At 40.3% G+C, this 15,290-nt stretch overlaps 1 protein-coding gene across 1 annotated transcript in view; it reads left to right on the top strand.

The window, feature by feature from the left end:
* TSTD2 (thiosulfate sulfurtransferase like domain containing 2) overlaps positions 1 to 8,436 on the top strand; it is a 175,882-nt gene extending 167,446 nt beyond the window's left edge. Inside the window, exons 7-10 of the mRNA XM_085636601.1 lie at positions 2,819 to 2,937; positions 4,397 to 4,555; positions 6,781 to 6,919; positions 7,974 to 8,436. Coding sequence (XP_085492727.1) covers positions 2,819 to 2,937; positions 4,397 to 4,555; positions 6,781 to 6,919; positions 7,974 to 8,209 — 653 coding nt within the window. The 3' untranslated portion in view covers positions 8,210 to 8,436. The remainder of the gene's footprint in view (positions 1 to 2,818; positions 2,938 to 4,396; positions 4,556 to 6,780; positions 6,920 to 7,973) is intronic.
* The last annotated feature ends 6,854 nt before the right edge of the window (positions 8,437 to 15,290 follow it).

The raw sequence follows: 15,290 nt of genomic DNA, 5'->3' as shown, positions 1-15,290 counted from the left end.
CACCCCGAGTGTGACGGGTATGCTCAGACGTGAGTCCCGTGCTCTCCGTGCCACTGGAATCAAGCTATCCTGGCTGAAGAGGGGTGAAACCCCGAAACCGGTCCTAGAATGCTTGGTTCCAGTCCAGGGAGGACCTGGCTTGGCAGTTTGGGCTGGACTGTTCCCATGAGGCACAGGGTCAAGACTGATTTGCATATGGCTGAGTTCAAATTGGAATGGCATGGTGAGCAAAAAACCGATGGATTTAGGCCCAGATCTCTGTACTGGGATGAATGTATGACATTGTTCTGCATTCTGTCCATCAATAGTTCTTTTTGCATTGATCTTGAGCTATTGTCACCCTTTCCTACACCACCACCCATGTCAAGAATCAAACATCACGTTCATTCATTCAGTATGATACTGTCAATATCAAAAACATTTAAATTGTGACCTTAGTTATAAGTTTCTTAGTGGTCCTCAAATGTCTTGTGGTCTCACCGCTGTGGACTATTTCTTTTAGCCAGTCTTGTTATCTCTGGTGGGTGGAGTGCATGTTGTTGGACCTTTCTTCCACATCATTGCCACACAGCGTTCAGCCCACAAAAAGAGTAGGATCTCCACGCTGTGAACTTGTTTAGGGACGTCTGGTACATAAGCTGGTAGAAGCACTAACGGCGAGAATTCAGTGGGGGTTTGAAACATAACTGATATAATGTGTATTGTTTTCTGGCCATAGTCTTGAACGTCCGTGCATTTCCCGACTGGGTGAAAATCCTCAGTGCATGGGTGCAGACATCCATGGCATACAGGACTTGTGGCGTTATATTTATTTAATTGAACCATTGTGTAATTACTATTATTTATTCCTTTGAAATGTAAAGGTGTATGCTTATAATTCGTTGCTATGTTCGTAGTGTGTGCTTAGCAATACCTTCAGCAGATTTGTGAGCAAGTTGATTTTGCCCCCATTGGAATCCCTTTGTGTTCTTTAAACAGAGCAAAAACTGTGAAATCTCCTTTCTCCATGTTTTGCTCCGGGCACATTTTAGTTATGAGTAAATATTGTTTGCTCCTTTCCCCATTTACACAAGCAGCAAAAAAGCTGCACATGGATGTTCCCTGTTGTATTTGTGCACCATTGCAACCTGTTTGCATCATCCCTCTGTGCAAATGGTGAATTGTGGGACTTATTTTAAATTTACCTCTAACTGTGTTTATCGTGGGGGATAATTGCTATAGCACTTAAATAATTTACTCCACTTGCCTAAACTGTCTCCTTTTCCAAACTTTCCTCTAATGTGTCCATCTCTTCTCCACTTGACTGTATTATCTCCATCTCTTCTCTGCTGTAAATAAACACGCAACGCTACTCAAGTTGCGTAACGCACACTCCTTAGCAACCACCTCATTAACCATGTGCGCTATTTTACAGAGATTCGAATTTAGCAGATTACAGCCCTGTGGAGTTCGACCAGTACTCTGCACTACCCAGGTGCAGGCACCGGGGTGTGCAGGCAAAGAAGGGAACTGAGCCCTGCATGTCATCCATCTGATTTCTTTAAGCATTACCAAAGAGCACACGTCAATCCCAGCCAATCAGCTCTTATTTAACGCATATCTTAAAATATTTTTTTTAGTAAATGTAACTGTTTTATGCGTTAATTATAAATTTCAACAATTAGCTAGAATGAATACAATACACTTGCAATATACATAGATAGGACATATCACTCCATGTCAGCAAGACGTACTGTTAAAAAAACAGGTGTTGCCCCCCAGTAAAACAGCATCTAACTGACCTGGTTAAAATCCATATTTTGACAATTATTTTTCCTGTAAAGAAGTACACTGATCACAGAATTCTAGTCCACGTGTTAGATCACGCCCTTGGTTACAGCCTCCGATAAAGGTGCCCGAATTATGCCACATCCCCAGCAGGCACCTCGCTACCATTTTCATTGCAGTTAAAAGAATGGGTGCACTTGCAGTAAGTGATGGGAATGTACACCGCCAGCCAGAAAAGTTCCGCAATAAGTAACTGCTCAGGCCAGCAAGTGCTCCACATATCCAGCTTTGTAAATATAATTTTGTTCATAAATGATCTGTGTTAACAATGATGCCATTGATAATTTGTTGACTGCAGCTGATACAATGCAACCTAAGAAAAACACATTGAACCCCAGTGGAAAAATTGAGATTCTAAACTGCTTTCACATTTGTGACTTATTCAATTCATCTTTATTTCGGTTTAGCAAACCATAAAAGATACACATTAACAAATTACACATCGCTAGAAAAACACTTCATAACATAGTCTTTCAAAAAGGTACCGCTAGACCAATGCGTACATTTTTTAGAATCATATTTCTAATCGAGACCTTTGTTAGTCCTTAAAAGATAAATATCATTAAAACTCTGTTTAAAAGTTTTTTGTTTTTTTTAAAAAAAGGATCATGAGAACATTAAAACATTGAGGAGTTGCAACAAATGTCATTATAAAATACCAGCAACCAGACATATTATATCTGGATTCCTTATATAGACTTCCTGATCTTTAAAATACTATTAATCCAAAACAAAATATATATGCCCAATATAATGTTCCAACTAATTTTTCCTTATTAATACCATATAGCAAATATAATAATACTAATAGTATTCTTCATGTACTTAACGTGCAACTGCGAAAGACCAGTATGATTTTGGAATATTAAGTTAAAATTTCAAACCTTCCTTTCTTCATAGTAAACTTACTCCAAACAGGACCCTGCTAACACTAAAAACCACAGTTTGAGATGTGTCAGTTTTTAATATTCTTTCTGCCTTATTGATTTAGGAAGACATCTGTCACCAGAGGAGTTTCATAGGGAAGTAGAACAATATCTATCCCGCTCCGACCAAGCAGAAAACGACACCGTTCTACTGGACTGCAGAAACTTCTACGAAAGCAGAATAGTGAGTATTCTTTCTTTTGCTTTGAGGTTGTACACACGTTCCACCTTATTGTGGCAAGCATTGAACCCCAAGGTGTATAAGAGCATTTGTATTGCATCTTTACTAACTTGTAAATTTTGTCATGTTTTCTTATTGTTGTATCTGTCCCTTTAGAGGGGGTTTGCATTTCCACGTGTACTTGTATACACCAATTACCGTTGTCTGCCTACTGTGAGTGGTTTAATGTGCCGAACTAGAATAGAATCTAGCTAAACAAATACAACAGACGTATTATGTATTTTTGTTGCGCACAGAATCTGTTGAAAATAACATCTTTTTCAGTACCATGTCATTTTGGGTATGAAGTTGGACAATTCCTCCAGCGTAGAATTCGCAGAGCCTAAATCACACTATAGTGGCTGTTGATGTGTCTGTGATAAATGCAGCTGCTGTCCGAGTCCTTCAGATGTGCAGTGGTCTTCAAATGCTTGTGGTTTCTGTTCGTTGCTGACAGCAGGCTTTGATGGGCACCCTTCATCTGTTTTAATATTTTGATACCTGCCAGTTGTAGGAGATCAATTTATTTTTTAAATGTTGTCTTTTTTTGATGACGCTTAGATTTACTATTACACAAAACAATAAAATAACCATGTAATGAGGGTTAGTAACAAAGCCACATCATAATCATTCTCTACTGAATCTTATACAGTGTGCCTCATTCCCAATAAAGTTTTTTGATTATTTGCTTTCGATTTATTGTTCATCAACTTAATGAAATTGAATGTAGTAAAACCACACAATAGGTGCATAAGACATTAAGCAAAAACAGTTTCCACTGAGAACACATCTTTTAATATGTATACATTTATTATTGCTTCTAGCTGCTTTAGTTTTAAAAGAGCACTATAACATGAAGCATACTATATTATAACCAGTGAAATTAATTAGAACGTCGGTGTTGTCCAAGTTAGTGTACAATTAAGTGGTTCCCAACTTGTTACTTAATAGTTGAGATTTTACGTCTGAAGCCTCAAGTTGAGAGAGGACTTTTCTCCCATCTCAATTTTTTCATTTTGCTGTAGGCACCACACGTCTCCATGTGTGCTGGGAGAAAGGGTGAGGGTCAAGGAGGTGTTTGCGGCGTGCCACTTGGATTGACTTTAAAATCAGCACTGTAGTGTGTTGGAAAGAGACAATGTAATGTGGAAGCTCATTGTGTGGAGGCGGAAATGGTAGTGCCTCCTTAAACAGAATGTGTTTCTCGTTGACCCGACTCAGAAGATGGATGTATCCTGATAATAGTTGCTCAAACTGAAGAATCATCTCCCTGATCAGTTTGAGAACAAATAATCCTATCTATTTGAGTTTTTGCATTCACATTAATACTCAATGAGGCAAAGCTCTCAAATTTTCTTCCATGTTAGCAGTTTTATTTTGCCACCAGTGCTTTTTTCATAACTGTTTTTGTTTATTGCACTAGGGAAAGTTCCAGAACTGCATTGCTCCAGACATCAGAAAATTCAGCTACTTTCCCAACTATGTGGACCAAAACTTGGATCTCTTCAAGAACAAGAAGGTGCTGATGTATTGCACTGGAGGGATCCGCTGCGAGCGGGCCTCCTCCTACCTACGGTCTAAGGTGAGACATGTTGTCTGGGCTAGTACAAATGAGAAAAGTAATTTTTTTAATTCTTGAGATTTTCTGCATTTATCACGCCTTTTGGGTAGGTGGCTTTAGCAGTCACTTTGTAAATGACACCTAAAGTTTTAAATAAGCATTCTATTTATTTATTTCTAGTTAAAGTTTGCAATGTCTTCCCAGTGTGGTTCCACATATTAGGACTGTGCGGAGTCCCGCTACGTGGAACTCTGCAAAGTGAACAAAAAACCCTCCGCGCTAATCGTAGTTCCGCAAGCGGCCGGGTGCATTTGGTCATGTCGTTCGCGTTGATTTTCAGTGCCGGGTATTTGTCCCACCCTGTAAAATCAGTGCAAACAGCACCACGCGCAGCGCAAGAGGGCGCTGCTTCTTTTCTGCCGCCCGAGTAGATTTTCTACTCGAGCAGGAGCTTTCACAATGCGAATGGAAGGTTTCTTGAAGCGACCATTCGCAACTGCCCATGTTGAGAAATCCGACCGCCCACGTTGAGAGAGGAGGTGGATTTTCCTCACCTGCCAACCTGACGTTGACGAGCACAAGCGAAGAAGAGTTTTGGGTAATTCCAAGTGCTTTAAATGGTGGAAGCCCATAATTAGCGAATGTGCAGCCCTTATGAATCATGATTATGAAGTACAGGCATACATCAGAAATGTAAGTAGCATATATTTCAGCATGGAACTCACAATATTCAGAACAATAGCATGTGTAGGACTCGGGCCTTTCTGCTTTATGAAAATAGCTGTAAATTCTAGTTTTTTGTAAAGTGTGACTGTCAGCCAGAAGGGAATGCTGTCTCCTAATTTGAGTGTGTTTTAATCCAGAAGGAGAGATGTGTTTGCTCTCCATTTTCATGCCTGGTGATCCCAGGCTAATCACCTCGACTTTATATTTGTGTGTCATTGACTGCACTGTAAATTGCGAGCCTAGAGTATCTTCGATGGGATAGCATGATATGCCAATAAATGCAATTATTGTTCCTCACTTCTTTAGAAGTGCCCATATTCATGTGCTTTTCTTTCACTTGGAGATGGTAAACTGATGTAAATTGGTGAACAGAGATTGTAAGTGGATAAACCTGTACCTATCCTGTAGCCAATCCCTTTTTCTTTCATTCTCCTTGTTTTTTTAATATTAATTTACATGGCTCAGTGAATTGTTTTAGTTCTCTAGCAAGTAAATACGATCTTGACCCACAGCTTTATTGCGCCACAGATGGAGATAATGTAAAGTCACGCCGAAGAAAATAATGTCCAATGTCTAGCTACCATATAGGTTCACTGAGCTTTATGGTTACAACAAACCAAATACTTGAGTATCCATCTACTTTTAGGAATACATTTTGACAGCCCAGGGCATGATTTGTGCTTGCAGGAGTTGCTTGGTAAAAAGATCCTCTGAGACTTGGAAATATACTATGTGTAAAATGAATGGGCTAATGTTCCCAAATGGCTGATAGATGAATCATTTCCACTCACATAAAAACGTTCCCCACTGAAACACGGGTTTTTGCCTTGTGCACTACTGCTTAGACGCCTGTGATAAAATCCTGTGCAATTGCAGCCTGATCCATGCAGTAAGCCGATTTTCTGTTAACTATTTTAGGTATTTATTACTCTAAATTTACCTTATGTTGCTGACATCCTTGACACCGATTGTATTCATGTTAATAATGTCATTTCAACATCTTCGGCAAGTTCTTAAGTGTTTTACAATATCAATATTTATGATTCGTTTCAGAGCCTCTTAAATTCTGGGTTCAAGGTCATATCTTGTTTTTTTTTATTATTCCTTTCAGTCGGTCTTAAACTCTGATTTATTATGGATAATGCCATCTTGACAAAGATTCCTAAGCCTACCTAACCTGCAGGAGTTGTTGATTTATTTGTCATACCAAAGAGACGCGCCTGTTGTTCAAAAGTGTGAGTTGTTGAACTCTGGAAAGGTATATCAAACTGTCGAGTCAAATTCCTTTTTACCAACAGTAACTGATGGAAATGGGTTTACTCCATTATAAAACCCCCCTCAGAGAGGGATGTTCATTTAAAAAATGTACATATGTGCTTTCTGGACCTTCAACAGTGTCAGCTTCCATTTTTAAAGTGTGTAATACTCCAGAAGTGCATAGATTGCTTAAAGCCTGAGGACTTTGTTTTGCTGTACAAAATGTAACAGTGCTGTTGGGGTTCTCCCCCTTTGTGAAATAGGCAGAGTGCCAGGAAGTGTACCAGCTGAAGGGCGGCATCCACAAGTACCTTGAACAGTTCCCTGATGGTTACTACAGGGGCAAGCTCTTTGTTTTTGATGGGAGATACTCTATCTGTTCAAATGGGGACATCATTTCAGGTATGTTTCCCCAGTCTGACACAAGTCCTTCTCCAGTTCTCAGGATGCTAGTCGTGGTTTTTTTAACAGCAGTCTTTATAGTATGAGTCCAGTGAAACATCTCTGAGTTTGCTAGTTATGTAATAAAATAATCAAAGTTTACATTGTTTTTTAAGGATTTCATTCTAACTGGTCTGCACCCTCACGTGGTAATTTCACACCCACCAAATACTGTATACCTCCAGGTGTCCAATTACTACACCATTCTGGGTTTCTCTTCTCGTAATGAAGCATAACATGCATAACCGTCATTTGTGCATCCGATTTGTGCAAGTCTTACCTCTTGGATCCGTTTTCCCTTTCATATTACATCCGTGTTTTACATTATAGACATGTGCTAAATACATTGAAACTCCGAATCCCGATTTGGGCATAACATGAGTTTGTGTCAGATTTGGGGCATATCGCCCTGTCAAAATGAATTTCTCATAAAACAGTGGTTGGGAAGTTAATCCTCAAGAATTATTTAGGAAACCTGCCTTTTCTTGTGAGAAATTTTCAATATGTAAAAGTTCAACAAAGCTATTTAAAAGAAAATTAAAAATAAATATGGCTTCTGAATTCATAAAGTAAAAACATGAATCAATGGTGGGTGTCAAGAGCGAGGCAGCTGTCAAGCTCCCGTGATTTTCATATAGCACATTTAAGGAAAACCATTGCAATATATGTGAACATGAATAGTCTTGTTCTCAATATGAGATTCCACCATGTTAACTGGATAATTGTTTACAGTGTATTGTTATTTGTATTGTTATAATGCTAAGTTTTATATTTAGAATGTATTATTTTATTATCATATCCCTTTCTCCTCCTTAAATCTTTAATTTCTTCCTCAGTACTTCTTTATATGTCTTTGACATACTATTTCTATTTATTATTTGGATTACATATAATATATAGCCTAAATTATGTACATAATATTACATTATGACTTTAGAGATGCACAGTAACTGCAGTTTTACCTGCTCATCTGGTTGTGTTTTTTGTGTGGTCTATCGCTTTCTCTCTTACCCAGAATGTCGATACTGCAGAAGGCCGTGGGACCAGTATACCCTGTGTTCAACATCACGCTGCTGTCAGCTGGTGCTGGCCTGCTCCTCCTGCCAAGATAGAGGTTTCACAGCATGCTGCCGAGTCTGTCAGAAAAAAACACCTCTTTTGACTTCCACTTGCAATCCACTGGAGCAAGTATTGAAGGAGCAATGCGAATGCACTGACTTGCGGCCACAGGTGCCTATCGAACCTCTATAATCGGAAGCTGTATCACAGAGTGTAGGCCCCCAAGAGCACTAAGCTCTAATGACTTTGATAACCGTGATGCCTTTTGAGTCTTCCAGAAGAAATCTTGGTTTCAGGGCGCAACCTTATGTGACATTATCCTTGACATATTTTATTGGATCAAGTGTTTTACTATCTTTGATGTTTCTTAAAAATATATATTATTATTGCTATGTTGTGAAATAAACAAATTCCTCACATTCTTTTTTAAATGTTATTTTCTTCTTGACGAGATACCGTCAATCAATGCTGCCAAAGTCCAGTTGCCGGGAAGCAGAATTGAAGGCTTCATGATCTTTGCTGCAGTTGTTTATTTTCCTGCATCACTTTTCATGATCACACACAAGTAATAATTTCATCAGCCTCTTCTTTGGTGTATTGATGAACATAATTAAAGGTACTCATCTCTTGTTCTGCTTCAGTCTCAGGGATAGTAAGTTTCATATCGGAACACAGAGAGTTGGTTGCAGAGATACAGTTAAGGTATACCTTTCTAACTGTTACAAATAGATGCAAGACTTTCATGGCAGGTTACTAAGATATCTGCTGCTGCCCTTAGATAACCACTTCGACCTGCAGATGACCATGCCAAGCAGAAGTAATGAGTTGGATTGGTAATGAGTGTCCAGTGTCTTTTTTTCCCTTTTATCTCCTTCCCCTATTTCAACTACTGGTCCTCATATTCTCGTTGTATGTGAAGAGAGCACCACTCCTACTGGTTTCCGAGTACAAGGTTAGTGGTTTCTGACAGACAGCCCAGCCTATGGTATCATTCGACCTCAGCAACATATTCTGATTTTACTGTGTGGTGGATATTAGATGTTGTAACTACGTTAGAGCAGGATATCTATTTACTGAAGTTTGAGAAAAAGGTTCTACAGTCAGAATTAAAAGTAGCGAACCTAGAGATTGTTAATATTTTTAAAACAGAGAAGAAAGACACTAGTTAAATGCCATTTTTTGCAGAATCCAAGAGCACTCATTATTGGATATTACCGTCTCCCTTACAAGAAGGCAAGCTTTTTTGTACTTTTGTGTTTTGTGGTGACTCCAATCACCTCCCTAGTAACTCCAAAGAGGTTTTTTGAGATCCAAAGAAGTTTATATTATGTCTTAATCAATGTCAGTTATGTTTCTTCTGTAAACCTATGCCCTTCCTTGATGATCAAACTAAAGTATCTTTTGTTTTCCTATGCTTTGGTGTGAATGCAGCAAATTGGATTATTCTGTTAGTAAAGAGAAACAATCCTGTGATATATAATTTTCTGCCTAAGAAATTAGGCAGTATAAGAGGACCTAAATCCAAAAATTAGAAAGAAGACATGGACAGAGTTTGTTTATGTTGTGGAAGTTTCTGTCATTTGGTAAAAGATTGTAGAAGTAAAGATAGATTGTTTTAGAATCAAGAGTCTGTGACATTAACCACAGAGACGTAACAGATGTCAGTATACTAGATTCCATGACAATGAAAGGAGCTGCCTTGGCTGGTGTACAAATGAATTATGTTCCCAAACATGTAGTGAAGTCAGCTGTAGCTCATAAGATAATTCCCATGAAATAATATTTTTCGGAAAGCTAAGATAAGGTGGTTTCAGGGCTTTTCGATTTAGGAGCCTCGGGGAGTTCCCCCAATTATTGCATGGTCCTCTAATTAAGGAAAAGGATCTTAAAGGGGTCAAGGCAGTGGATTGTTCTATTCTATGCTTGGGTCCAGTACAGCTTTATACACACATAATTACTTTGGTCTGCTTTAATAACCATCATGTAAAGATTCACTTTGAAGTGATGGATGCTCCTCAATTGAAATCGATCTTAGGAATACCTTGGTTGACTGCATATCACCCTCGTATTGATAGGGCCGCAAGGACTGTGCAATTGAATTCTGATGATTGTCAGGTTAGTTGTTCGACTACCTGTAATTCAAAAGAGAGTTCTTACTAAAGTGCTTAAGCAGTACTAACATGAAAACCTGGCTAATGGTTTCATTAGGTTTCCCAGTCCCTTCTTCCCTGTTATTTTCTAGTCCCCAAAAAGGGGTAACTTGAGAACATGTATACCCTGTGGAGCCCTCAATAGATTCACAGTTAAGAATTATCACCCTTTGACAATAATATCTGTTCTGTTAGATCAGATCTGAAGCACAAAAATATTCACAAAGTTGGATCTTAATGGTCCTTCACATCTAGTCAGGGTCTGAGAGGGTGATGAATGGAAAACAGCATTCTGCACTAAAAACCTGATTTATGCTTTAAAATGTCCGCTGGCCCGTGGACATTTCAAGCATTGGCAGGAACCACCGTCACTGCAGTTCCTGCCAATTCATTGTTATTTGACGGACAGCTACATCAGGGTGGTTTTCTTTTTTTAAATAAAAAGCGAAAAATGCCCCCATCACTTTGGGAGTTTGCTCCCATGGTGGGAGATTGGGGGGGACGGGCATTCAGAATTTTTCTTATTCCCCCTACCGCCAGGTTTTTCCTGGCGGTGACGAGCATTGAAAAATTGCTATATGTCCGCCCATGTAAATTAGGTGGACAGACATACAACCAAACCTCCAACAGCCCATACTCCGTTGGGCCATTGAAAGAGCTTGACCATGGTGGAGACGGAGTAGTCCCTGCTGTCGTCAAACTATGGTCTACCCAAATCTAAATTGGGCAGGCTGACCACTATGTTGGCAGAAGGGAACTCGTTCGCCATTGTGAAAGAGTTCCCTCTCCCCAACATATAAATCTGGCCCTAAGTTTTGATTGTTTGAATACTGGCTTTTCACTCTTTTCGGGCTGTGTAGTGGTCTTGCTGCGTTTCAGTACTTGTTTGATGTGGTATTAAGAGGATTTTTTGATGTGTTCTCCATTGTCTGTCTAGATTACATTTTGGGTTATTCAAACTCCATGGTAACTCACATATCATGTTTAGGCAGTGTAGTGTAGTTCCTATATCCCTTATAGGCTCTGCGCATTGGAATAATATACACTATAGTTTTGACATAGGACTGAGGTCAGTATGTCTCTATTGAGGTACATTAAACTTAATTACTTGTGTGTACCACCTAACTCAGAGGTCACTAGAAACTTCTCGAATATACAAGAAGGGATTAGTTTCTGACAACCGCATAAACATGACAGCTTTGTTTCCCTTAGAGTCGAAACAACCTCAGAACTGTGGAAACAATAGATAACAGTTTCACTCAGTCAATCGTGCATGCTTAGTTTCTACATAGTTGCACAGAAATAGAGAGATGGGCGTTTCAATAAAAAGGGGTTTATTGAACAGTCTTATTTCTCATGCAAGAAATATGAACTGCTACAATCGTAAGACAGGCTGTGAAGTACAATATGTACAGAGTTAGCAGTAAGATAAAATACTACTGCAATAGCATGGTTTGGAGCTATGACATATATTTATCAAAATACATACATAAATAACATATGCTAAAATGTGACACTCATATGATGCTTCTAAATTGGTCTACCCCAGTGTACCTAACCTAAGTGTAGTATGAGGTAAGAAGTAGGTGCTGTTTTCTAAAGTATAATTGGCTATAGTTTTAGTTTTGCCAAGAGTTGCCAAAAGTTTCTTTAAGTTCTAGGCTGCTCCATACCTTAGAATGTATGAGGTTGGAATCTCTTTCCAGGACTCGATGTCTAACACCCCACAAGGGGAGTCAGAAACACTGTAGCTGGATTCTCTGCGAGGAGGATGACAGCGTCTGGTCAGTGCATCAGGCGGGAACTCGATCTCCTTCCGAACTTGCTGTGGCGAACAGCAAGTAGGCAGTCGAACTGGACCGTACCAAAACCGTGGTTTGCCAAGGCAAGTGAAGGTATATTTATACCCAGAAGGTGTTTAGGAATGCCTGTATTGACGTAAAAGTCGGGCATCGGAACGTCATGAATGAACCCCTAGGGAATCGATGTTCATGCATACTAAATGAGTTCTTGGAGAAATCAATATCCAAGCAAGGGAAATTCCTAAAGGCTTAAGAGTCTGGTTTTCCAAGAACTCGTTGTGACGTGGATTGACGGATGTAGGAGACCATGCCTGTATTTGGTTAGCATGGACAATGCCTAAATAAGGGGTGGATTTTCTATGCCTAAATAAGGGCAATATGAATTGTAACTATATAAGAGCATAAATCGGGAAACCTATACACGGAATCTAAATCTACACACATCACCCACTCCAGTTTCATATGAACGACATTACTAAATCCCAAACATACTAAACATATCTAAAAGAGAGTATCGTATGATTAGCTAAAACATGCTAAAACATATCTAAGAACATATGTCCTAAAAATGCATTACAAAACCATTGCTATGCATAAGGTGCGGTACATATTAAAAGCAATATTTCATTCTAAGCATATGTGTGCAATGGAAATGCTAAAAAGAATGAACCAGAAATATATACACATGATGAAATGGCTTGTTAATACAGAAGAAAAAAGGGTCCGAAACCATTTCATAGCAGGTTAACGCAGATCAATTGTTGATGTGACAAGGTGGCATAATGTCCCTGGAAGATTTTCAAAGAATTCTGTTCTCTATGAATAGTTCTACTATAAGCAGATTACTGTGCCAAAAAATGAAAAAATACAAACTTGGAGAAAAAAAAATCATAGGAAAAAGTTCCAAAGTTAATGCCTTGTCTTGAAAAGAATGAAGGCCAAATTCAGAGTATCATCGGAATACTGTGTGCCGGAATCAAAAGTCAGTGTGTGGGCCTGGAGAAAACATGAAATCTTCTAATCCTGTAGACAAAAAGTTGTCTACCGTTGTAGGTGAAAGTTGGAACACCTCGTTTAGAAGATTAACTGCACATAGATGTGAACTATCGCCTTCAGCATTGGTTGAATCAACAATGTTCGATTCGGATGATACCTGCGTGCCTGATGTTTCTTCTCGTACCTTAGCAGTAGCAATTTGCGTCTGTGAGATCTCAATGAATGCCGTCATCAGGATTGGTAGCTGCTGGGGACAACACAGAGCATGGGCCGTTACCGGGTCCAGCAGAGTATCGATATCTGTAGGCATGACTGATGGGAGTGTTAGACAGATGTCCAGCACGCATTCTTCACCGCAGAGCAGGCAGCGTAGAACAAGTAAGATGCAATCTTGCCAGATTGGTCTGAATGACAGAAACCATGTGGTGTTTAATTCTCGTAGACCAGGTAAACCCAAAATTTGGACGATGCGCTCACGACACTTCATCTCCAATAGAGCTCTCTCTATGGTGCCTGGAGTGACGCTGGTGATGTGGCTTGCCATATCGTACCAGTAGGAGCAAAAATAGGATCCCTGCAACGAGTGCTAAAAGGAGCGGCAGTCCGCCAAACACAGAGTGCACGAAGTTTGGAAATATGCTGAGGACTGCTTGAAAAGGTGCTAACAGTCCTGCACATACGTTCTTAAATACATGTATAATACCGCTCGTATCAGACATATTTAAGATACGACCTAACATTTCTGAGAAATGTACAGGGCAGTTTGTATACAAAATGGTATGTATCTTGGCAGAAGTCCTTGCGACTTGGAGATCATAGGTTTCTTTGGCCGAGGTCAGTGGCACAGTTTGTTGTAAAAGAATGGCTTTCATTCTGCTTAGAGTATCAATTTGTATAGAAGAGATGTTCAGTGAAGGCCATAAAGGCAACTCACTTATTGTGTCTATTTGTGGAAACAAGACTTGCATACAGCAAGTGACCCTGAATGTAACCGTAACTAGATATGGAATACCTGGCAACATGCCACAGCAGCTGTGATCATTCAACATAATGTAACTCCCATTAGAAAGTTGGCCAAAAATTGGATTAATCACTGCAGTCGGTGAACCTTGCAGGTGACAGGACAAGTTTTTAGTGGAACCATCACAGGCCCCGTGTAAGTTAATACCCTGACAAAGGAGAGAACCGCTTAGTGCGTTGTAGGAGAGTAGGATCTGCCTCTTATGTTGCCCCCACTTATTTTCTGATGTTTACACTGGTTTCTGGCTATAGTCTGACTGGGACCCTGCTAATCAGGGCCCCAGCCTCTCTGTTCTCTCTAAACAACTTGGAGTGCATATTAGGTGCACTAGTGATTGGATACTGTGGTACCTTATGAGCCCCTAGTATATGGTACCTTAGGTACCAAGGGCATAGGTACTTCACAGGCCTACCAGGGGCTGAAGCATGTATTATGCGACCCCTGGAAAGCAGACTAAATCTGACACCACAGGCCTACTACTACAGCCGGGGTGAGGTAGTGTTAGCACTCTTCACTGAGATATAGGTTCACTATATCTCTCATGCACACACATTTAAACCTATCAGTCACCCCTAAGGCAGGCCCTATCAATCCTGAGGGCAGGGTGCTTGGTTTCCTTGTGAGGGGGTGCCTCTGCCTGAGCAGGACCCCTCTGCAGCACTCAGAGTCTATTCTCTGCGGCTGTTTGTGAATGCGGTCAAACCATATACTCTTAAGTGCATTATAACCTCACGGTAAATGCAAACTCTGGGATGGCTGCATCAAAACATGTCATGTTTGGTGTCAAGCGCTTTGGAATCATACCCCCACACCAGTAACTGGTGTGGGAGTATGATCCCACCCTTCTAGAGGGATAGACATGTACCTACTGTGGAAACACGGTAGAATCCTGAAGAGCCCTGGCATCACAAAATGGATGCCACCGGTCACAGACACTGGGCTGCCCTCCTGCTGATGACCGAAACTCGCAGTGGAGGAGGCCCAACAATAGGCATCCTGTTACAGGGAGGTGTGGTCACTTCCCAGACAGCGTTTAGTGTATTGGGGCTGGGTGGGTGCACTCCTAGAGTGCTTTGAAGCCCTGCACTGGGGGAGCAGTAGGCTCCTCTGTGCATACACCAGTTCAAACCGGCTCAGGGGCTACCTGCCCCTGCTCTGGTGCGAAACTGGACAAAGGGAAGTGGGTGTAGCCACCCACTCCCCTGACCCTCCAATAGGTGGGGTCATAGAGCTATTCCCTCCCTTCCTTCTAGTATAAGTTAGGGAACCCTTGCCATTGCAAACTAGATATCCCTGGACGACAC

This window comes from Triturus cristatus, chromosome 2_1 (genome assembly GCF_964204655.1).
Source record: "Triturus cristatus chromosome 2_1, aTriCri1.1, whole genome shotgun sequence".
Lineage (NCBI taxonomy): Eukaryota > Metazoa > Chordata > Amphibia > Caudata > Salamandridae > Triturus > Triturus cristatus.
Note: the sequence above shows the minus strand (reverse complement) of the source record. Positions and strands in the feature narration are given on the sequence as shown.